Source organism: Rhyacophila brunnea, unplaced genomic scaffold, assembly GCF_057557595.1.
Source record: "Rhyacophila brunnea isolate RB1 unplaced genomic scaffold, BYU_Rbru_1.0 scaffold_20, whole genome shotgun sequence".
NCBI classification, from domain to species: domain Eukaryota; kingdom Metazoa; phylum Arthropoda; class Insecta; order Trichoptera; family Rhyacophilidae; genus Rhyacophila; species Rhyacophila brunnea.
The window spans coordinates 27105849-27131153 of NW_028232860.1; the positions used below are offsets into that span (position 1 = coordinate 27105849).

A 25305-nucleotide genomic window follows, 5' to 3' on the forward strand; every position below is an offset into this window, starting at 1 on the left:
GGTAAGTGCTGTCAGACGTTGTGCAATACATTTTTGTCAGCCGTTGAACAAAGTAATTTATTTTACAAGTTTTGGGAAATGGGGAATAAAAACCAACGGGATGCAAAGTAAATGGAAGACATTTTGTCTTGTTTGCCTTTTGTGAAGCCAACAAAGTGCTGGCTGATTGGTTAAAAAATAAATTGGAATTTATCCAAAAAATGTTGGAAATGGACCTTCTGATGAAGAGATCAATTCAAGTGACTCTCTTAAAAACTTAGGGTAAAGGATGTTATCATCAAAATCAGAGTTGTACGATTATTTTATGTTTTACGGAAAAACAGCGTTAAATTTGTTACCGCATATTTTATTATAAACATGGTGGTTTATCCAATAAAGTTTTTTTGTTTAATAAGCCGTGTTCTCAATTACTCAACTACTTTTATTCATGAGAATGGGTATCTCCACAACAACCAACTGAAACATGCAACTGCCAATGAACACAGTTTTCAGGATAACGCTCATTTTCCGGATATGGGCTCAATTGTTACAAGTGCTAATACTTCGATACAAAACTACCCTCGATAGCTGCCAATAGCAGTCTTGTGTATAGGATAGATGCGCAGGTCTGGTTTCTAAGTTTTCTAAATGGAGTTAGTTGAAATTCAAAATAATTTAGTCTGGAAAAATAAACTTGTGCAAATGAATTTAAATATTTAACATATACCTATAGAAACAATTTATCAATGTATCATTATTGGAGAATGTAATTTTAAATGAATGGAACTAAGTTAATAGATAAAATTTATTGGAATGAAAAAATTAACAACTATTTTCATCAATGAATAAGAATACTACTAATAAACAAATCGCATGTTCTCTCACTTCCTCTAATAAAAAAGATGTCTCTCACACAAACCAGGTCACCGACTTCGGCATCGTAGGTTAGATACAAAACCATCTTTTTTACTTACGTTTTCTAATAATCCTACATTACGTTGTCAGAAAAAGGTTTGCCAGGAAAAAAATGTGTACACCCAGTTAGCGACTGTTGGGTTTGAAAATACCGGGTCGAAGAAACAAACTTGCAAGATACAAAACCATAATAAGACGACCAGTGGTAATTTATATTAATGAAACATGTCTGACCCAATGCGAAGGAGAGAAATTAATAGGACATAATAATTGTTATAGAAATAATAAAGTTATTTTGCGAGTGTTATGTAAATTAACCTGTTGGGTGACATGTTGTCTAGGCTGCTATCGGGTGTGATGGGAGGCGTGTTGTCCAGGACAGTATCCGCTGTGTTGTTGCCGCCCATGCAGTCTCGTTCATTCCGAAGACCACCAACATCCCGGCATTCTCTTGAAGGTTCTCTCGGCAAATCTATGATGCATAAAATGATAGATGATTAAAATTTGATCCAATTTTATTCAACGTATTGTGTTCAACCAAGTAGAATATTTATCCAGAAAACGTAGCACACCAGTAGGGGTCAGTTTTTGGGTTGGGGGATAAGAGAATATTGATTCTTCACACATCTTATGCCGCATTCTTGGGTGGCGATTTTCGAAAAATTAATCAAGTTGAACCGAACGAAGTTGAGTTCCTTATTACTTTTGTCAAGCAAGTTGTCTGAGAATCGCATTGGAACGCCAAACTTTTTTGTTTCACTTGACGCCATCTTGATTAGGACTAGTGGTTCAACTTAAATCGATACAACATTCAATAGACACTTGAATGACAAAAATCACGTGAGAATGCAGCATAAAGAAAATGTAAAAATATCTCACAGTCTACAGAATATTATGTATTCATTCATACTTGGTATTGAATTCTTTCAATGATACACAAGTAAAAAGGAATAAAACACTATGAATCAGGACCGACGGATTTCGCTAAGACCAAATGGAATGCAGTATCGGATAATGTGACGTTCCCATCTACAGTAAAACCTCGATATAACGAACCTCAGATATGGTGACAAAATTTATTTATTCATCAGGTAACGAAATTCAGCTTTATTATACCAGTTTGCGTAATTTTAGACAGTGAATTATAAAATCCTTGCTGATTTCAAAAGTTTAAACAAAACCTGACTGTCTTTAACCTTTTCGTCGCGCCAATGGTCGCCCCAATGTATATCATTTGTCGGCGGCGTGATTTTTACGAATCATAAATCATATCATAACTCGTTAAAAACTGTCATTAAAAATCCGAGAAGCAGTAAAACCGATAAATATACATTCCTAATAATTTTACAACATCTAAAAATAAACAAATACGACTTAAATGAGGCGATAGAGCTTGAACAAACACGTCCCATAGTAAAAAAACCATGCATAGGTACATACCAGGCGGCCACTGTCGTACTTCAAGTGGCATGGACACTTCACATTCTCGACACATAATATTTGTCATTTTTCTTTTTGTATTTTTAATGGTAGATTGGGAACATACCCGACACCGCCTAAATGCTTTGACTTTTTTCTCAGTTGGGGGAACTTGACGTGGCAAATGTTTTAAAAGTTCGGTTTTTAACATTCTTTTTGGATTATTACTGGAAGAAGGTATATTTAATGATGTTGAAGGTTTTGAGGCACTACCATATTTTTCTATTAATTGACGAATTACTTTAATCTGAAAATCGGCCAAAGAAGTTTTTTTACCGGTTATGACTGTGTAAATAATACTAGCATTTAATAAAAATAAATCAATGATGTGGAAACCAACTTTTTTGTACCACTTTTTCGCATGCACGACAGACTACTCAACATCATGTCAACTTTATCGACAGAGCCCATGTTTTTGTTGTAATCAACAACGCACTTCGGTTTTATAATGGGTAGTCCTGTGGCTCTATTGGTTTTATGAGTGGGCACCATTGAGTCGTCGTGCATGGTAGTTATCATGTGTACCTCCCTTTTGTCATGCCATTTCAACACAAGCAAAGGGTGTCGGTTTAAAGATTTTATTTCACCCTTTTTTAATTTTTGAATTTTCGGCATTTGCTTCCGATTGCTGCGAACTGTCCCGCACGCATTTGTTTTTTGTTTAAACAAATGTTCAAATAATTCTGGGCTGCTGTACCAATTGTCGCAAAAAAGTTTATGGCCTTTGCCAAAATAGTCCCTCATCAATGTGGTCACAACAGCCCCAGACACACCCAACTTTTCACTATCGGTAATTTCCGTTCCGTCGCCACAATAAATTATAAAATCTAAAATATATCCAGTTTCAACATCACAAATCACAAATAACTTAATCCCAAACCTATGTCTTTTTAAAGGTATAAACTGCTTAAATATAAGTCGTCCTTTAAATACTATACTTTCATCTATACAGAGGTTTTCATTCGGCAACATCGAGTCTTTGAACAAATTTCTGCAGTGGTCGAGAAGTGTTCTAAATTTGTAAAGTCTATCACCGGCAGGGGTTTCACTGTCAGAGTAGTGAAGCATTTGCAAAATTAGCTCATAACGATCTCTGACCATCGTTTGGCTAAAAATTTTTGCATTTAACAAAGGGTCGGTACTCCAGTGTTCCTCTATTGTAAGACGGCGGTTTCTCATCATCAATAGGGTAACAGCGTAAAATATGTACAATTCGCTTATGGAAGTATCATACCAGTTATGAATTCGGGCGTTAGGTGTGTGGACTTGTGTGTTGGTCAGATGATCGTGATAGCCGTTGGTAAAGTTCACTATTTTACCCATTATATCTTCATTTAAAAAGTGTGTGAAAAACTCCATTTCACTTGAATTCTCATTCAAGCCTACACTTGGATTAACACCAGTGTTAAAACTGTCAAAGTCATACACAATTGGCACAAATGGTCCCGCGGTCCACGGTTAACGTGGAGCCTCTGGTGCTTCATGTCCAGAGGTGGAAGTGGAAGCCTCTAGTGCTTCATGTCCAGAGGTGGAAGTGGAAGCCTCTGGTGCTTCATGTCCAGAGGTGGAAGTGGAAGCCTCTCCCACATTATGGTCAACATCAGAAGGGTCGTCAATATTGTGTGGTTCTGCCAGCCCTGTTTCTCCTTTATCATCAGTTTCCATTTCATAATCGGAATCCAAGTATTCAATGGATTCTTGGGCTTCCTCATCGGATACACTATCACGCGCAGACATTTTGATCGCAATGTACAAAAATTAACTTTAAATATTTCACTACACAATGTACCTACACGAACTTATTGTCACTATTACAAATGTATATAAAAATATATATGAAGAATCTGTGAACTCGAAATTATATTATTGAAATTTAAAATACTACTTAATCACATTTTACACTAATTTCAATGGGTAAAATGCATGAAATCTCCAATATTATGATTAAAATAATTACACTTAATCACAGAATCGCGTATTCAAAGTAATTTTATAAAAGCCGAAACTGAATGGTATCGATAACCGTACGAAACCAGACACACACTGTTGAAATAGTATCACCGCACTATTCCAAACAAAGCCGGAGTCGGAAATGATATCACGCGCCTGCGCATATTACGCAACCAACTAGCGGAGATATTTGAATTGACAAAACTGATTATTTGTATTTTGAAGGAAGTCGATATGGGTCGAGTCTTTGCTATATTACGAACTATTTCATAATGTTTGGATGACAGAAATCAACAGATGTCAGTAGAATAATAATGAAGCAAGTTCGTAAAACAAATTTCGTCTCTGTTGCTTACCAAATAACGAAAATACAGCAGTAGAAACTTACTGTCACCTCTAGGCGACGCTCGCGGCTCACGTATACGGCGATCACCGGCATCTCTACATGACGCGCGCGAGGAATAGGTTAACGCATGATTACCAAAAGAAAGCACCTCGAAGTCGAATACTAATGTCACACAATGGGTGTGTATGAATATATCATCCGAAGATAAATAAATAGGAAAATTTACTTTATTAGATAACGAACTTGTGGAATTAACGAACACCCCTCGCCTGCATTAGTTTGTAATATCGAGGTTTTACTTACTGAATAGTCAAATGTTTGTAAAATCCAAGTACAGTTAATTTTTTAACTTCTATCGATTCTGTGATGGAACATTTAGACATACCTTTAAGCGACATGGGTTCCTTAGTCCCCTGATCGGGACTGATACTAGGAGCGGACGCGAAAGGAATCTCCAAGTTTCTAGTGGAGCGTGGCTTCGAAGAAGAGCTCTTCCCGCCTTCGCCAAGATTCTCGGGAGCCGGGCTCCCGGGAATGGTCTCCTCACACAGAAGCAGAGAAATGTTGCTGTCCTCTTCAGGTTGCTTGGTGAGGGAGGCGTCTTTGCTGGCGGTGGTGGTGGAATCAGGGGCGGTGCTCGTCCGGGATTTATCATTCTCCGTGTCCTGCTGAGAGTCGGTGACGCTCCAGCGCGCCTGCGATTTGTCACCTGCACCCTTTGCCGGTCGGGATGCCGTGCTCTCCGACAGACTGATGCCGCTTTGAGATTCTTCTTCGCTTAGTTTATCAATGATCAGTCTGAAAAGTAATTACACCAAAACTAAATACAGTAAAACTGACCAAGGTGGATAAGTAACAGAATGTTTGCTTCTAAAGACAGGCATCACAGATTCAAATATCGCATGTAACAAATTCACATGTTGCTTTTTTAATAAATCCAGAACATGGCACTGATATGTTGAATGAACGACTAACATGTCGTGAAAAAAGTCTGTCTTTTGAGATGCGGCTAAGATCCACACTGAATTGAAGAGCCAATGATGATGACTTATATACTGCAGAAGTGACGAGGTGAGCTACATGAGCTACCAGCAGTCACAGAGATGCAAAGTATAAACTGGAAACTAATTTAAAAGTTAACAAACAATAAACTTTAAAAATTATTTTACAAACCTTCGATCGGAATCATCACTGTCCGTAGTATCACTCCTGTCATCCGTCTGGTACTCGGCCATAGGGATAGCGGGAGCCGGCTGACTGATCTGACTCGACAGCTTCTGGATAGTCTCGCTGAGAACTTTATTGCTCTTGGCAGCCAGAGCCGGTTCAGCACCACTCTTTCGCCTTTCTGTCGCCTCTTTTTTAGCCGATACTGCCGACGCATCCGTCTCCAAAGATGAAGCACTCACCGAAGATACATTTTCACTGACACTCGACGACGGCGGAGGATCACTTTTGAGCAAATCAACCTTAGAAACAGACTTAGATGACTCGATTTTCTGAGACATTTGTATTAGAGCCTCGGCGCTGCCTGTTCTTTGAGCCACGGACAAGGCATCCAGAGGTGTAACACTTTTTGCTTCGCCGGTGTCTCCACTCAAGATTCCTTTGGAAGGTTGACGCTTAGGCGAAGAGACCGCGGGAATCTTAGCCGAATCGCAGACCTTCTTTAGCGTTTCCTTAGCAGACGGCGGAGTAGCGGCTCTTTTGGCCGAACTGATAGCCCGCAACACTTTATCGGCTATGGAAGGCCCCTCTTTGTGTATCAAGAACCCAGCGGGCGGCTCGGATAATATGACATCGGCGAAAGGCGTAGTGGCCTCCGACTCGCTTTTAGACTCCAAATTTGACTCAGTATCTTCTACAACCATAGCGCAAGACTTCTCAATTTGCGTCTCCTGCTTGATTTCCTTCATCTTAACCATTTCAAGGTTTGTGGATTCTTTTACTGAAATTTCAGCAGGTAATTCTAATTTAGGTTTAGCAGTGACAGTCTCCATTTTCATTTTGGGGAGGGGTATCTCTTCAGAATGTCGAGGCTCGTCATCCTTTGCTGAAATTTGAGGAAGTGCTTCAGGAGAAGCAGGATCAGTGGAGAATACGGATAAGAGTCCTCCGGTGGGTGGTGTGGGAGTGGCCGGGGTCTTGATGAGCAAATCTCCATCATTGCTATCGTCTGACATGGGATGAGCGTTGACCCTCTGTATTGCGGCATGAATGGGATCTTCGTCGGAAGACTGCTCACCTTTTAGCGGGCTGTTTGTAAATTCGTCTTCCGTATCTCTTAATTTACTATTTGCATCTTTTTTCGAGTATGTTTCCTGATTTTTAGCCGGGGTAAATCCTTTAAAAATAGGAATGTACGGCTTTTCAGGGAAAATATCCTGCTGGTTGAATATAAACAGTGGCTCTTGCGAGTCTTCGGCTTCAGATATTAGAAGTCTATCGCCGCTGTCTTCTGCGGCCATTTCTCCAAACAGGCAAAGAGATCTGCCTTCCTTTTCCGCAGTCCTCTCGCCGTCTTCTGCGTGTTGGTAGTTTTCCGATTGACAGAGCTCATCGAACGCCGAGTCGAAGTGAGACTTCGGCGGGGACGGCTCCCGGCGGATGGGTGATTTGTCGGGTGAGGACGCGGGGCTGAGCTTCAAGTGCGGTAATTCATTAAATATTCTGTGAGTGGGCAATCTCTTCTTCTTCTCTTCTGACTTTCTGGCTTCGAATTCGAAAGGTTCCGGCTCTTTGAATTCATAAATATCATCGGGCACCTTCTCCGGAGTCTTCTCGAGCTTGATCACCACGCTGGAATCTTCTTTCGCTCCCTGAGATTCCTGTTCAAGTTTTATGCTTTCGATTGCAGGCGGTTTTACAGTTTTTTCCAAACCCTTTAACTCTGACCTTATTTCATTGAGATCAAAGTCCCTTCCTGCAATTTAAAATTACACCACTCTTACAACATGTTTACAATCTCACAATGATACAACCAGATTAAAACCAGTTTTAGAAACTACAAAGTTATTTCCCAATCATGCATAATATTTTGTATATCCTTATTTAAATAATATTATTTGTTTCATTTTTCATTGAACTTTGACAGATCATCATATAAAAATAAATAAGAATTTTTAAAGATGGCAAGTATTTCATGTGCTCCAAATTTATCATTAGTGCATGACTTCTCAGAAGATAATAATAATATGCCATTAGGTGTAAAAACCACCATTAATTAATGTCACCACCATGATAATACATCTTCAAGGCTAATAAACCGATAAATAATTATTACGATTGCGATAATTTAACCTAAATATACCCAGGTAAATTTTATACAGCAAAATTTGAAAAACAACCTTCAAGCAAGCCTTCCCAATTGCGCAAAGTGGCGCGCTTTGCCCGAGTTAACAGAGAAAGTTATTTTCAGCAGTTGGGTCGACAGCGAACACCGTACCCGTAATATTATCTACCCGTAACTAAATAAGAATTGAGATTTACTTTGAAAATATAACGACACCATTCATTCATTGGGGAATTCTGTAATTCCGACCATTTTGTAGAAACGTATTATACAATATAAATGTGTAAAATTGAATGTTTCTGTCCATTATAATTTTTTTACTTGAATAATAATAATGTGACCATGTGGAAACGTTTTTTTAATTAAACCAAACTCCCACATCAGTGTCATCTCGCTAGACGCCTCGAAGATCATAGAAGGCAGTGGCGAAGGGTGGAGGTAGGCTGTTTAGGTCCGGCATAAATAGTGTTCATTAAACTTTGTCAGTCATACATATTTGTTTTCATTGAAATAAGACTACAATTTACAGATGGTGTTGGTTAGTTTTTAAAATTCAATTAAACCCTGCGAAAACCAAGACATAAATAGTCAAAAAATACTCGTCTATCTATAAAATATCTAAAATTATGCAATAAAATCATACCTACATAACTTTGGATATTTATAGATAGAATAATATGTTTTATCTATTATAGTTTAGTTTAGACAGGGCTTAATGACATTAAAAAAATGAACCAACAATATGTGTACCATGTATCCTTAATCCAACGAAAATAAATAAGTTTGAATGAAAAAGTGTGCACAATTTTGTCATACCACCCAAAATATACCAAAACTATTATGGTTTGGTTTAGGCAGGGGTTAATTGATTTTTTAAAACTAACTAAGACACATCTGTAAATTGTAGTCTTAGTTCAATAAAGGTAACCCGAAGACCTATGGTTACATTATAAAAATGCCCAATAAACAAATTGTTATTTATTGGTAACTACCTCTGGGTGTATCACTGTCCTCTTGTTTGAGTCGCGTTCTCTTGATTCTGCCGTGGGATCCTTCGAGGGTCCGTTTAATTTGTGGACTTCTATTTATTCTAGATATTTTTATCATTTTCTCCTTCTCTATCTCAATAGTACTGTCTAAGGGTATTACTCCGGGATCCGAAGGACTTACTGCAAAAAAAAATGTACAAGAGTTAACAGAAGAAAGATAAAGAACAATCCAACCCAGTATAATCACATTGTAAGCAAACATTATAATATTGGCTTGGATCCAAGAGGCCGTGTAAAACTCTTTGGAGCTGTCCCACATTTTTGTATATAATTGATTGAGATACAGGAGGACCTCGACTTTCGCACATAATTGGTTCCTGAAAAGGTGTGCGAATGTTGAACGTTCGAAAGTAGAAGGAAGTAAAAAAAATTAAATTGTGTATATTTTGAAATATTTATTTATCAAGTAAATATAAGATGTTTAAGAGACATGTTTAAGTGGGGTTTGCGGGTGTTTCCCTTAAAAAGTTATCAAGAGTTAGCTCTTTGCCACGCTTCTTTTTCTTATTTTAAATGGTAAATCATTAACTTTACAATATTGCTTAACTGCTGGCACGAAATGTAAAGTGAACCAATCTTTTAATATTAACGCAGTAAACCCAGGTTTTTTTATTTCATTACTGTAAGTGCCCATACGCACTTGCGGCAGGCCGCCTATCGTTTTTTGTATGCAAAGTGCGATGTGCGGCAGGCCGCTGCGGTTAGCCGGCATACAAAAAACGATAGGCGGCCTGCCGCAAGTGCGTATGGGCACTAAGCAATTCTTTATCCTTCCCTTTCAATGCTCTGGGATTTTCTGGTTTATAAATTAACATTGGCATCAATTTTAAATCATCAGCCAAGTTTCCACCAAGAAGCAATGTCAATCGGTTTTTAGAAGGTTTATGCCCTGGGGCAACTGATTCTTCTTTAGATAAGAATGTACGACTAGGCATTTTTTTCCAAAATAAACCTGTGTCATCTACATTAAATATTTGGCTAGAGGAATATTCTCCATCTTCAATAATTTTGGATAATGAGGAAATAAATTCTTTTGCAGCATCTTTATCCGCATCAGCCGATTTTCCAGTGAATTTAATATAAACCAACTGTTACTTGCTTGAAAAATCGTGTTAGAATATTCTTTTTCTAGCCTTCCAATCTTTGTACAAACAAAGAGCCTTCGCTTGAATAATTGAAATATTCAGAGGGACATCTTTTTGATGTTGGTCGTCGATCCATGATGACAAATATTTTTCCATTTCATCCATAACTATGCCGTGTCCTTTAGAAACAACCTTTAAAGATAATATATTTCCACAATTTTGAATGTATTCCTTAATTTTATTTTTATTTTTCAAAATTGAACATATCGTAGTAGACCTGTTTGTATCATACGAACGTCCGATTGAAGCAAAAGATTCACCGCAATCAGAACGTCATGTGAAGTTTATAAGTCCTTGATTTCTTTTTGTTCGTATCGACACTGCAGTTTTTCCGTTTCTCACTCATGTTTATAAATTTTTAGGGTGAAGTATTTCAAATAAAGAAAATTAGCAAAACGCACAACATGACACGCCCGCACGCGCTCCTGCGCAAGACACCTATCCTAGCTAGCTCACAAGCAAAGTGACGGGTGCGAGCAGGATGCAAGTGACGCAAGAAATGCACTTGCTTGTGAGCGAGCGAGAAGGGGATATCTTAACCCCACGGCCAGCGCGACGTTTTAAAAAAACGATTTTTTTTGAAATGTGCGAAATAGCGAATTGTGCGAAAGTCGAACGTTCGTAAGTCGAGGTCCGCCTGTACTACTAAAAACAGTATGAAGAAGTTTGAATACTCCGATGATCCTTGAAAGTGGAAAATACTTTGATGATCAAGCTGCAACATCGATAATATGTTTAAAACCAATGACGTTGCGCGGCTATCACAGTGGGTAAAGCGTGGTTGGATTTCTAACAGACACGACAGAAGAATGATTTAAAAAGTAAATGTTCTATTAACAGATTTTTTATTTACAAGAAATAGTTGTTAATCATTTGCCCAACTCATTGAGTGATTGCACATTGAACAAAACAACTTGCATTTTTCTGACCAACTGTGGGTTTGAATCCGCAACCCACGGCCTCGTGTTTATACAAAGAAAGCTGCTCTACAAACTAGGCCAACGTGGGAGGTGCAAATGATTTAAAGAGATTGAAAAAATTGACATCCTTCCTAATGACATTTTAAAATAGTGATATTATATAAAAAAAAAAAATTATCTTCAGTTTATTTGTCTCTACAGTAAAACTCTGTTATCCCGAAATCAATGGGATTGAAAATCGAAAAAAAAATCAAATTACGGATTACAAAATGTATAGCAAAAAAAAACAGTAAAACTTTGAAAAAAAAAACTTCCAAAGGTTTACGATGTTGGACTTCCATCTAAACAGAATTCTCATGTGAAGAGTAGTAATGAAGTTTCCTGGAGACAGCCAAGATCCACAGTGGATTGTGGTGGCTACATTGATATTATATGGAATAGAAAAATATTAGTATAAAATAGACTGACATTTTTCTTTAGCGGGCTTGATTTCTTCCATCAACCTTTTAGGCGGTCGCTGTCCACTGGAGTCAGACTCGCATTCACTGTCAGAGTCTGATGGAACGGACACATCTGAAATTAAATTGAACACGGATTAAACATGAACTAAAACGAAATTATATAATGTTGCCACAACTTACCAAATAACTGTAGTGGAAAAATTTTACGTTGAACATGGAGAGATCCAATTTCTTGGAGTGGATATCAATTACATAGGGTGAATTTGATTATTGTTACTATTGTCACTAATGACAACAGTGTAGTGAAATAGTATTGCAGTAGTGGAAGTGAAATGATCACATAAGCCCAGGCTTTGAGGAAAACACATAAAAATATTGTAACCTCATCGGGAATCCGGAGCCGCCGGGTAAGAAGTCAGTGCCTTACGCACTGGAGCTCCGACTGTGTCTTGTTTTCTGTCAAAACTATCGAACTTCATTGCTAATGGGGTATGTTTATAGAGAATCCTTTAACATTTAGTATTATGTACGTACATTTGATGACGATTCTTATTAGTCTGGTTGAATTGGAAGCCATAAAAGAATAATATTTTATAAGTTTGTTTAAAACTGCCCACCTTTGACAGCTATTTGATGGCTCGGTAATTTAACTATAATAGATTATAGGTAATGCTGTGATTGTTCATTTAAATGATTTAGTGTATTTGGCTGCATATCTATTGACAGGGTCTCTCCCTTCAGTTAATTTTTTTGTTTTTCGATTTACGAATCACCGGTGACAGTTTTCCACATCAGCAGGATTCACTCTATTGCAGAAATTGCTACACTTTAAGTTTCACTTCAAAACTATATGGAACCAACAATGAGTGATGTAATACAAAAAGTCCTTATGACTCTAGTCAAAGCTCTTTAATTCTACCACATAGTTTGAAGTTTCTAACTATTAAAATACAATTGAAATATCATAATTTTTACCTGTTGGCGGATGAACGGAAGCCATGTTTTGATTAGATCCACTGCGATTTCTCGTATGAGGGTGCGGTTTGTTTGGTGGGATGTTGGGAGCATTGGAAGAGGAAGGTGTGTTGAAGGAGAGAAGGGCTGCGGTTCGGGTTTTCTTTCCTCCGGGGCTGCAAGGGGGACCGGTTCCAGCATTGGGGGGATTTCTTCGGCCCTGTTGCAAAAGTGCAAAAATATTCAAAAAAACAAAGAAATTAAACAATGCAGGTAGGTAATAAAAACATGTTATATCACTGGATTATGAAAGATTATGTCAATATTTTGACGAAAGCATTGATACCAATCATGTACTTTTTAAATCAACAATATTCATCAATCTTGCCACAATCAAATGAAGGTTTTGATCAAAACCATTTGAAAAAAATATGTATGAAGACAATCAATTTCTTCATTCAAAATCCCAGCTTATTATTTAATTACATACCGCACTGTGAGTGTAAAACCAAGGCATCTGCAAAAGACATTTTGGATTTATTAGGGTTTGAAGTCTTCGTTTTGTTAGGACAAATAGAATTTCTAAAAAAAACCATAATATTTGGTTTCTATCTACATTATATTGCATGTTCTTTCAGTTACTTCACTTTAACATTATAAAGTTCACGACTTTTGCATTTGTTTTGCATTTAATCTCGAAATTGAAAAATTTGCAGATGTCTTGGTTTTACACTCACGGTGCGAATTATGTTCCAGAAGTAGAAAGCAGTTACATACAGTAAAACCTCGTTAATAAGAACACTGATAATTCGAAATTCACCGTAATTCGAAATTTTCGCGAAAAAAAGTCCCTTGGAATTTATTTTCATATAAAACAATACCTTTAATTCGAATTTCGTAATTCGAATTACAAATTATGAAATGTATGGGGAAAAAATATTAAAATTTTGAAAAAAAAAAAAAAATTTTGATTTTCATTAATATTATTTAGGATTTTGTGCCTACCAAATTTCCCGTTCCGTGTGTGTTAATGGGTCATAAAATGTCAGGATTATTTTTATTACCTTCTTAAAATAAGTAATTTATGATGTTTTAAGAAAAGTTTGTCACAATTTTCAATGACTGGCTCATGAAATAGTGTACTTTTTTACGATTTATTGAATATTTTTATATGCAAGGACTCGGAAATCATTTCGAATTAAAGGTATGGTTTTATATTTCGATTTACGGCGAATTTAGAATTATCCGTGTTCTTATTAACGAGGTTTTACTGTAGGTATGTGGTGATATGAAAAATATGTTTTAATTATGTCACTAATATACTTAATAATATACAGTAGAACCTCGATTATCCGGATTTTCGATTATAATATTGATTTTTTAATAAAAAATAATTTATTAGATATACATATGTAAATCTAGACAAATAAAAAATATTCATACTGAATATATTTGTCTTCCCTGTCAATTATGATTTTTTTTCGATTATCCGGATTTTTCCTTATCCGGACCATCTTCATCCCCAATTAGTCCGGATAATCGAGGTTCTACTGTATTCGAAATTGACTTCATAGTTGACGTGATAATATAGAATCTTGTTACGTTGATATGTACCTTGTCTTTATGCTTTCCCTTTGAATGCAGCGATAGGTTATCGGCGATTCTTGTAGGTTTGATCCACTCATCGTATCTGGTATTCCACCCGGTGTAGTGAACCTTCAGGAGTGACTCCGGACCTTTTCCCTCAATCTCTATCACCTTGGCTTCATAAGTCACCTTCGACTCGGAATGGGTCGGCCCGTAGTACACTTTCAACTTATCACCAATGTCCGCTTTCACAATCGTGGTGCTGACAGGATCTGTTGGCCTGCGAGTCAAGATTGTCAAATATTATTTAATTTCCACGATAATAACTTACAGACCGAGCTTTTAAATCTCAGCATGATTATTCCAACAGAACACTTAACTCTGAAATGATGCAAAATTATTATAAAAATGCTAAGATGTAATCAATGCGTAAAGTACAAACAACAATAACAAAAATAGCACAATTTATGGTGGTTACACCAGGCGCGTTAATTAGATAACTCCTCTAGCTATCATTTATCTTGATATTAGCACGGCATCGCTGTCCACAGCAGACATGGTGAAACACGGTAGTAACTTGAATATTAACCTTTTAGATAAGATTTAACAATTTTACATACAGAATACATCCGTGACACATTGGGATTATTTTGAATGTCGGAAATATAACGAAATGGTGTTATGGAGTAACGTAGTTGGAATAGATCTGGTTACATTTCACAGTTGTGCTGAGTGCCCCAGGAGCAACTTCCAAAGACCTTGGTTGGAATGCACTATTACGGTCAATCATAAATGAAAATAGACATTCTCGCTCGCCGTAAAATCCCGCAAACTTTTTTGAAGGCTGAGAAATTTGTGGAAATGGACGAATACCTTCATTGCCCTCAAAACTTTCATGTTTTTATTTATCTCTGACCTAAGTGAATCTTATTCGAAATTAGAAAAAATATTTATCACTCAATATCACACTCAAGCACAATTACTTACTCGGTAATCTTTCGCTTTCTGGGCTTCTTGGTTGGAAGAATCTGCGAACTTGCGCTGCCGGGAGTGGAAGGTGGAGTGGAGTCATTGGGAGCGTTCCTCTTCCATGACATCTTCCCGTTCTTACTGCCCCTGCTGGAACTGTCGCTGTCATTTTTATCACTCAGTGATGACGCTTTCTTTACCGCCACCATGCCAACTGCTGGCTCTTTGTCTTTCTCCTTCTCGTCATCCTTCTTCTTCACTTTATCAGTCTCTTGCTTCTTATTTGTCATCGAAGAGTCACTCGATGAGGATTTACAACGTGCTTCAGCTGATGAAACAAAAGATGCACGATAAGTATCAGACTTTAACATCCATACTGAAATTAAGTTTTTTGAGTGTTATAGAACAATATACATGCAATGCATCCCAGTGGCGAAGGCACACGAAGTGCACACTAAGCTTTATCAGTCAAACGTATTTGTTTTCATTGAACTAAGACTACAAAGTGTAGATGGTATTTGTTAGTTTTTAAAATTCAATTAAACCCTGTGTAATACAAGCCATAGTCAATAGATAATTGTCAAAAAATATTCGTTTAACTATAAAATATCTAAAACTATACCATTAAACCGTACATAATTTTAGATATTATTATAGATAGAAGAATATATTTTATCGATTATGATTTGGTTTGGGCAGGGCTTAATGAATTTAAAAAAAACTTAATTGAAAGAAAACAAATGAGTATGACTGAAAGTGTACACAATTTTTGTCGGATTGCCCATTGCATACCTAAACTATTATGGTTTAGTTAGGCAGAGTTTAATTAAATTTTAAAAACAAACCAGCACCATCTGCAGATTTCATTCTTAGTTCATTGAAAACAAATAAGTATGACTGACAAAGTTTAGTGTGCACCATAGCCCCCACAAGGAGGGGGCTGACAGGGCTCTAGCCTGGGGCCCGGCATGACGGATCAATCAGATAAGTGAGATAAACACGCATAGAAAATTTGCTGGTAAAAAAGTCACCATTCAAATGGCTTCAAAACTGTTAATATTTTTTCATTTTTAGTTGTGCAATACAATTTTTGATAATTGTATGTCGATACTCCATAATTAAAGTGGATGTATTAAAAATACAAAAATCGAACACCACAGAGCGTCACACTGCCTTAAGGTTGAAACAGACAATGACGATCTGGCACATATCGTCGGTGTTTTGTAAAAAGGGGGAATTAACCAAAATGCTACGTTACAGGAGGAGGATTTTTAGCTTTTGACATTTATTTGTTTTTTACCTGTAGATGATTATAAATATCTAACAAGTTTATAATAAAGCTTAGAAAGAATACTGTTATTATAATAGGTATTATTATATAATATTTTAAAAGGCCTAATATGTCACATTTGCTTTTTATTTCGTAATTTTAATTAATTTAATTTTAGTTGATTATCGTTTTTAAGTACTTTCCTGTGGAGATAAAAATTCACCGTTACAACAAAGCTAGTGGGGTACATATTGTATTTTCATTAAAATCTCGATTTCGCCAAAATGGTTGATTCGCCCTTTTTACAAAACACAGACGATATATGCTAAGAGCGATTTAGTGCCTATGATCATATCTATGCCATGCCGACATATTATACATACATATTGTATGAAAGCTATGACATCGTATTTACACTCTGCGACACCCTGTGACACAGGACGCCAACATAAGAAACAGGTTTTTCGGTATTTATATGACCGATCCTCATAGAGTATATTTGAGCCATTAAGCCTTAGCAATAGGTAGGGGGGGCCTACCAAAGATCCCAGCCTGGGTGCCCGTTTCAGGATGTGGGGGCCATGGTGTGCACTATTTATGTTGAATCATAACAGCCTACCTTCACCCTTTAATGGGACTAATGATTGAGTAGCCGGATAGAAGAGGTCGTACATATGTCACTAGTAGTCAAAATATAAACACAACTACAGTGTAGCATTTGCGCCTCTCTTTTACCCAGCTTCTCAATTCTGTTTGTCAACAGGGTTGATGTTATAGCACAAAGGACCAGTATTAATTGCTATACCATTATCAAGACTCGGTGTGACATTCAAAATAGCTATTGACTACAAATACTATAGAAATTAATTCAATCTTATGGACCGAGTTATCCCCAGATTATTAAATTGGGCAATTGTCATTGGAAAGCCATTAATATTTTAATTCTCAAGGGTCAATAATGATAATTAAGCGCGAATCAAATAGAGGTGCATGTCGCCTACACGTCGCCTACTGTCACGCTGTCGCAGCGACAAATTTAGTCTATGGTTTCGTCATTTTGCAGAATATTTTGAACAATCACCATCTCTGTAAATTCACTGAAGAACGACACTGATGAAGAGTGCAAACTATAATGTATTAGTAATTTGAATTATTCATGCTAATTTCAAATAATTTTCAGTTTCTACGTGTGCGTGCGTTAAAATTACTTGCAACGTGATATCCATAGATACATAACATTTTGAACAGAACTCAACCCGCAGACCATAGATAATAGACAACATTCTTATAGAAAATATATAGTGCCAACCGCTAAAAACAAAAAAAAGTGATTTTGACATGACTTTCGAAAAGTGCAGGTATGTAGAAGGTGATAAAAACGTTCATTGAGTCATCCAGGTGTCGATGCAGTGCAGTTCAACGTGAGGTGACCTTCAGTGGCGGCCGGTGATAATAAAATTAGGGAGTGCAAATAAAGACATGCATTTTTCTTTTCATGGTATTGAAAAAAAAACTGTAATAGCCTTCGTGGTGGAGGTAGGCGTATGCTAAACGACGCTTACATTCACGGACAGCATTTTTTTGTTGCTAAAGTTACAAATTTCAAGCCTCTGGTATGATAAGTATGATGCAAAAGGCAATAGGTACCTACACATCTTTTTCGATTTTTATTGTACCTAATTATACTTCATATATGCCGACATAGTTACCACGTTTGTCACTCGTAACTTCCATAAATCGTAACTGATGTAAGTATTTTAGACATGTGTCATTGAGAAAAGCCGCAAAATCCTCATTTGTCATCCCACATTATTCTCATATACGCGCGGTATCATTTTTATAAATACTAGGCATGGATCATTAATTTTCCAACGGGATATCACTTGTGTTAAAAATTTGCTACTTTTGTACACCTCAACACCAGAATTGCACTCCAAATGGGACTGATTTGAAAGACATTCAACGTCAAAAATAATAATAAGTATAAGTAGGTATATTTTATGCATTATGTTACTGACTTAATTTGCTGTAGATTTATAATAAAATTATTTAGTTAAAAAAAATTAATAAGTTTAAAATATTAAAAAGTTTAATTTTGAAATGGAAAATAATTATAAAATCTTATTCGTATGGTGAGATGGCTGTACCTAACTCAATGATCACAATATTACTCTAATCGATATTTTGATTGATTCAATATTAACATGGCGCATCACACAACGGAGCGTTTACCTCATAACGTATGAAATAATAATATGCCTAGTATTTTTAAATACTGCGCGGGAACCTTTTACCTACTTCATACGTACGTACAATAATATTATTATAAACGCGCCAGTAAATCGCGACATCTGTTAGTTATACTTGAAGCACTAGGAGGGAGAACATTGCACAAAGCAAGGTAAAAATTGTACGTTCAGTGAGGTACATATCGGCAGCATGCAAAAAAAATCGTCTACGGTCGGGCAGCACAGATCCTCTTTCGAACATTCAACAAATACTATGAAAGACGTACATGTATGCAGGCATCCAGCTCAGCGGCCGGTTAAAATACGCCAGAAATACGTACGTGGATGCGCGTAGCGGACGGGCGACAAATTAAAGATAGTTTACAATAATTAATTATTACAATATGTAGATTGTAGGTATTTGAATACGTACATATTATTACATAATAATTTGGGAGATCAGTGCACATTTGCTCCTATACAAGAGCCGTCCCTGGTGACCTTATTGTTGTTTCGGTGATTTCGGCAGATTTTGCTGACAATGTTCGTTTCAAGGTTCAAAATGTGCTACGGGAAGGGAGCATCAGTCTGATAACATTTTAAACACCAAGAAAAACGACATTACACATTTTTTCCCACAGCGGCAGCTTACTGTGACGTCACGTGATAGTAGGCGACATGCACCTCAATTTGATCAGAACATGAGGTGATAATACAACATACCCTGTGACCCGCTGTATGGTCATGGATCAACTATGACACAAATATGAAATTCATATAACCTTTGGGCGTAACTGAATCTGCCTTCCCAGGCGGAGCGTTGCACCTGGGCAGAGAGTTCCGTCTGTGGGCAATCTTTTTGGTGATGACCTTTTCTCCTTTCTTCCCGTCGATGGTGCCCGAAGCACTCTTGAAGAGCTTGCCTCCTTTACCGCCAGGAGTTTCACTTGCTTTCAATTTTTCTACAGACTTCTCCACGAGGATAGGTGATTCCGTTTTATCTGGTTTACTAAAAGCAAATTTAAAAAATCAGACACAAGTGGACACAGAAGAACTTTCATAATTCAGACCTTTGATTATTCTGACCTTCAATTATCTGAATTTGATTTGGTTTCATACGAGCAATAGAAAATGGCAAGTGTGATTATTACAACATTTGAAGAATCACAAAAAAATGTTTATTTCGAAACATAAATATATTTTATATCTTAATTCATATCAATTTATTTCAATTTTAATTTATTTATTTTTTTAATATATTGTGGACATACAAATTATAAGTTTAAGATGTTCACAACATAACATTTAGAAACAAAGATATATAAATATAACAGTATTACATAAAAAAAGAGATAGATCAGTAGATAAATTAGATAGGTAGGTACAAGGAAGTACACCGGATGAGTTAAGCAGACCCTATTTTAAAAATTTATAAAACAACGTCCACCTAAACTCACTCTCACGTAGGTGGAATATATCAACAGCCGAAGCAATTTCGTTAAACATAGTTATCGTGAAAATGTGGTGTGTGACTTATTGAAGCAGCACAAATCTTTAAGAGATCATTACATTAACGGCTTGAATGAGCGGCCTTTGTAGTCCAGTGCACTGTCTAAGGCACCGGCCTTTCATCCGAGGGCCCTGAGTTCGATCTCGGTTACAATATATTGACGGGATTTTTTGAAAGCCTGAGTGTATGTGATTGTTTCTCTTCTATTACTAAATACACTACTGTTTCACTACACTACTCATAATATAAGCCTATAATATATTAATATAACAGTGGCGAAGGCTCCATACTAGACGATTATTTAAAGCCTATCTTCTAAGAAAAATAGATTATCAAGTATTTAATTTAAATTAAAATAATAAAAAAACTGCAAAATCTAAGACAATTGAGAGTCATCTATCGTCAGAATTTAGAAGTAGTTTTATTTTATTTAGTAAGGTTTATAACCATAACTAGCGCTGTCTGTCTTCAACTAAATTATGAATTAATCTTGTGATAATCGGAGAATCATTTTACATGGGTTGCAGTTACATGACGTCAGAGATGTCTGGCGTTTTATTCGGAAATGTTAAGCGGTACACGAATAGCCTAAAGATTGTATGGAATTGTTTATTGTCGATGACGCCGCTAAGCAAATAATAAATAAGATGATTTAAACAAAAAAATCTATGGAATTCAATCACAATAAATATTGATTGTTGTTAAAATAACAAATAATTTATCTCGTGATTTTTATTTATCAGTTAGTTCAGTCATAGACTAAGATAATTTATTCAGTCAGTTATGTCAGTTGAGATCTGATATTGTATCTGTCATTAGTCAGTGTTTTAAATATAAAAGTATTTTAAAATGTTTAGTTTTACGGGAGTAATTATAAAATGTTGTGGAACAGATACACAACAACGGATTTTTTCAAAGATGACAATATATTTTGAGCATATGTTACGTTTATAAATGTTTAGAATAAATAATTCAAACGGGTTACTTAATTTTATATAGTCAGTGAGTTTTTGAAATTTCATCGATTTAGTGTGCCGTTGTCATTAGTGTGTACATATTCATCAGTAGTAATATCGTATTATCTTCTTATTTCCCGTAGTATTTACCTGACAAATGTGCTCTCTCCACAGCCTACCTCTTTCCAAAAGTCACCCTTCGCCACTGTAATATAATCAATGAAAATTATACCTTGAAACTGGAACTAATGGCTGGTTATCCCCGCTATCCTCTTCGTCGCTACTATTGACGACAACAGGCTTAGATTTGATCTCTTTCCTGGTCTTTATGGCTTCTTTTTCTTTCTCTTTTTTCTCCAATTTCTCCTTGGCTTCCTTTTCTTTCAACTCTTTTTCTCTTTCTTTCGCTTCTTTCTCTTTAATTTCTTTTTCTTTTGCTTCCTTCAATTCCTTGGCCTTAAGCTTTGCCTCTTTTTCTTTTTCGATAGCTTTCAATTCTTTTTCTTTCGCTTCTTTCGCTTCCTTAGCTTCTTTCTCCCTCAATTCTTTTTCTTTTGCCTCTTTTTCTTTCAATTCTCTTTCTTTTTCCCTCGCTTCTTTCTCTTTTGCCTCTTTCTCCTTAGCCTCTTTTTCTTTAGCTTCCCTTTCTTTTTCTTTCAGTTCTTTTTCTTTTGCAATTTTCAATTCTTTTTCCAAAGCGTCCGCTTTCTTTTCTCTCAATTCTTTTTCCTTTGCTTCTTTCTCTTTCAATTCTCTTTCTGCTTCCTTTTCTTTCTCTTTAGCTTTATTGGCAGCAGCTTTAGCAGATAGCTCCGGTGCTTTATCCTAGAAAAATAAAATGAATTAATATATATTGAAGATGAACTCTCTGAAACATTGCCTTAGAAGAAACGAACAAAGCGAGAGATAAAACATGAATTAATACATGAAATAAATAAACCACAGCGTTCCAAAGAATCAGCAATCAAACTATGAAACTATAAATTTAGAAATTTCGAGCCTTACTTCTGATATGGTGGAAGGGCTAGCGGACTGCTGCGAAGAGCTGCTGTGCATCTTGTCCCGATCTCGGATAAGACTGCGGCCTGTAGTGCGACCTCCTTTGGGATGAGCCACGAGGGTCACACCCAACTTCCGGTAAAAGTCTTCAAAACTGTGCAGAAATCTGGAAAAACAATTAAAATATAATACAACCAGATTATTGGGAGTCATTACTCACAGAAAGATCCATAATCACCTGCTGGGTGGAAGCATAGTTTTTTTTGTCATGTTTTGTAATTCTACTATTTTCTTTATCATCAAATAAAATGCTTTTACGGTGAGTGCGCCCTCACTGGTAGTGTCTGCATTCAATTAACTCATGCATCGCATAGAAGTCACTTCTGAATTCTTTGAGGATCAAATGTCAGTTGTACTAACTTACTAGTACTTATACTATTTCCTGTACTAATCTTAGAAGTACACTAGTATGACTATGTCACAAACGCTCGAGATCATAAACAGATGTGTCAATTTTTGGTGATGGACATGACCATCACGAAGAGGTGCTTTAAGTGGCTGAAACATATGCTCTGAATGCAGCCTAAAATTGCAATTTGTGGTACAACCTTACTGATTTAGTCATCGGCCAATTCTCTCTCAATATGGAACGATCAATAAGCAATCTATGTACACTGATATGGCAGAGATATACAGAATAATATTTAAAATGAATACAAACTTTTTGTAAGCCTGCTTGCAAAGGTTTGTGACGCTGGGCGTGGCTGGTTGAAAGCCTAATCTCACAGCGATTCCTTTCCATAGAATCTGGTTGGTGACCCTGTTGTAGCCGCCCAGCTTTTGAACAACCTGGGAAATGAATAATAGGTATAATACCAATAATTTTAAAACCAATACCGAAATCTAAACATTATAAAAATAAATAGACAAACTACACTTAATATTAAATCATTAAGGTGATTTGCTCGTTTAGTTCGCTATCTTGATGAAAACTGGTATCTTCCGAGCATGATTAAATAAATAATTGAGCCCATATGCGGAAAAGTAGCGTTATCCTGAAAACGTTGTTCATTTTAGTTGGTTGTTGTGGAGATACCCATTATCGAAAGTATTTAATTCTGATGAATAAAGGTAGTTTGAGTAATTGAGAACATGGTTTATTAATCAAAAAAACTTTATTGGATAAACCAATATGTTAAAAAAAATATACGGAAAAAGATCGAATGCTGTTTTTCCGTAAAACATAAAATAATCATACAACTGATTTCGATGGGAACATCCTTTACCCTAAGTTTTTAATTAGAGTCACTTGAAGTGGTGTCTTCATGAGATCCATTTTCAACATTTATTGGGATAAATTATTCCAATATATTTTTTTACCCAATCAGCACTTTGTTGACTTCACAAAAGGCAAACAAGACAAAATGACTTTCATTTTCTTTGCGTCCTATTGGATTTTATTTCCCATTTCCCAAAACTTAAATTATTTTGTTCAACGGCTGAAAATATTGTATTGCACAACTTCTGATGGCACTTACCCACATACGCCACAGTATATTTTTTTATAATCTTTCCTTTTATGACTAAGACCAGTGCTTCCCAAACATTTTCATACCACGATCCCCGAAATCAGAAAATAAATCCAAGGAAAAAATTGAATCTTTAGTGACCAACAGTACTTTATTTACCATTAATTAACAATTTAATGAGAGGAGTGTAATTGCATATTTTTACATAATACATCAATATCCGGTACAATGTTTGAAATCCTAATTCGGAGGGTTTGCTCCAAAGTCTCCCTTGAAAAACACGACCTGTGTTTATTTTTTATTACCAGTAATGATTAAAATGCTGCTTTTGCGATTGACGGCTATTCTTGCTGCCGCCTTATCTAAAATCCTGCAAGACTTAAGACTTATTTCATTAAATTCGAGTTCAAGGGAATTATTTGATCTAATATCAATCAAATCTTCTTGAGCTGCCCACGTTATATAATCATATTTTAAGGATTTAGCAATTATCCAATAATTGTACTTTGATCTTCATCTAAGTTTGGGAAATATTATCGTCCAGTGATCACGTTTTTATGATTTTTTTTTCAAATACTGAAATATTTCGCGACTCCCTGGCAGGAGGTCTAGGGCCCCCCAGGCGACCGCGCCCCCCAGTTTGAGAAGTACTGACTTAGACCATTATTCCTTTTTGACGTAATAATTAGTTTCATCAACGACACACCTTAGAATTCTTTCTTAGAATAAATAGATTCAGATTTTATACTCTGAAGGATAAAAACAAATTTATCGCAATAACAAATGGAAATGACACGACGAACTGTTGTAATAATTATGTCATGTACGGCATAGATACTATGGTTTACGGATAAACAGCGTACTTAGGTGGTCAGTTTAGACAATCTACTGCCACCTATTATTAGAATATCAAAGTAATATTTGGTGAGTGCATGCATAGGTATATGCCGCGCAATTTAAACTAATTTACCGAAAAACAGCATATTGCGATAACACTCATGGGATAATTAATAATGTTGACTTACATTGAACAAGCGATAAAGATCAATGTCTTTGTTGGCTATGGTCGGCTGCCTGTTGAGTGGAGTTCCACGATCATCCATGAACTTATAAAGTTGAGCAACGAAATGATCTTTTTCTTCACGAGGTTCATCATCAGAGCTCTAACAACATAACCAAATATCACTGACATTATTATATTTTCGCTAATCCATTAGTGTATTTATTTACTCTTATTCTGGATTATATTTAATAGGTTAATTACATAGATATCATATAGGTATGTCCAGTTTCGAATTGAGTTACATATGTAGCGGGCAACAACGTCGGGCCTTGTCAGCGTTATTACGACAACAAGAATCAGCAAGTCATTTAACTATTGCACAATTGTCGCACAGTCAGCATATTCTACAGGTGTGACATACTTTGATGGGGTTTGACTACCTCGGGCTTGGTCGTCAAAACGCCTCGGTTGCAACAATGCAAAGGTCAGCAGATTTCCCAATTGGAAACTACATCAACAATGACTCTCGCAATTTACCGAATATTCATATATATATAAATAGCGAGTCATAGTTAATGGGTTATGTCAGTCCAATCAGTAATCTTAGTTGGAGTCAAATCTCAGTATCACTCCACACAGCATCTCTTCCACCGAGCCTCGGACCGGCGCACTCTCTCGTCTCGTCTCGTCCTGAAGCATTCTCTCACCGTGCCTGGGACTAAAGCATCAGTTCCACCGAGCCTTGAACCGCTAACGTAACTCCT

General features: G+C 36.4%; 1 protein-coding gene across 2 annotated transcripts in view; it reads right to left on the reverse strand.

Moving 5' to 3' along the window:
* LOC147071476 (uncharacterized) overlaps positions 1–25305 on the reverse strand; it is a 47175-nt gene that overhangs the window by 10645 nt on the left and 11225 nt on the right. For both annotated transcript variants that reach the window (XR_015070825.1, XM_085948375.1), the window contains exons 8-20: positions 24564–24701; positions 22731–22858; positions 22016–22175; positions 21243–21835; positions 19327–19553; positions 15065–15374; positions 14105–14357; positions 12512–12710; positions 11544–11648; positions 8954–9130; positions 5843–7592; positions 5055–5467; positions 1213–1366 (exon numbers count right to left, since the gene is read on the reverse strand). Coding sequence is in view for 1 of the 2 variants with exons in the window: in XM_085948375.1 (XP_085804501.1) it covers positions 1213–1366; positions 5055–5467; positions 5843–7592; positions 8954–9130; positions 11544–11648; positions 12512–12710; positions 14105–14357; positions 15065–15374; positions 19327–19553; positions 21243–21835; positions 22016–22175; positions 22731–22858; positions 24564–24701 (4607 nt within the window). In the remaining variant the exon portion in view is untranslated. The remainder of the gene's footprint in view (positions 1–1212; positions 1367–5054; positions 5468–5842; positions 7593–8953; positions 9131–11543; positions 11649–12511; positions 12711–14104; positions 14358–15064; positions 15375–19326; positions 19554–21242; positions 21836–22015; positions 22176–22730; positions 22859–24563; positions 24702–25305) is intronic.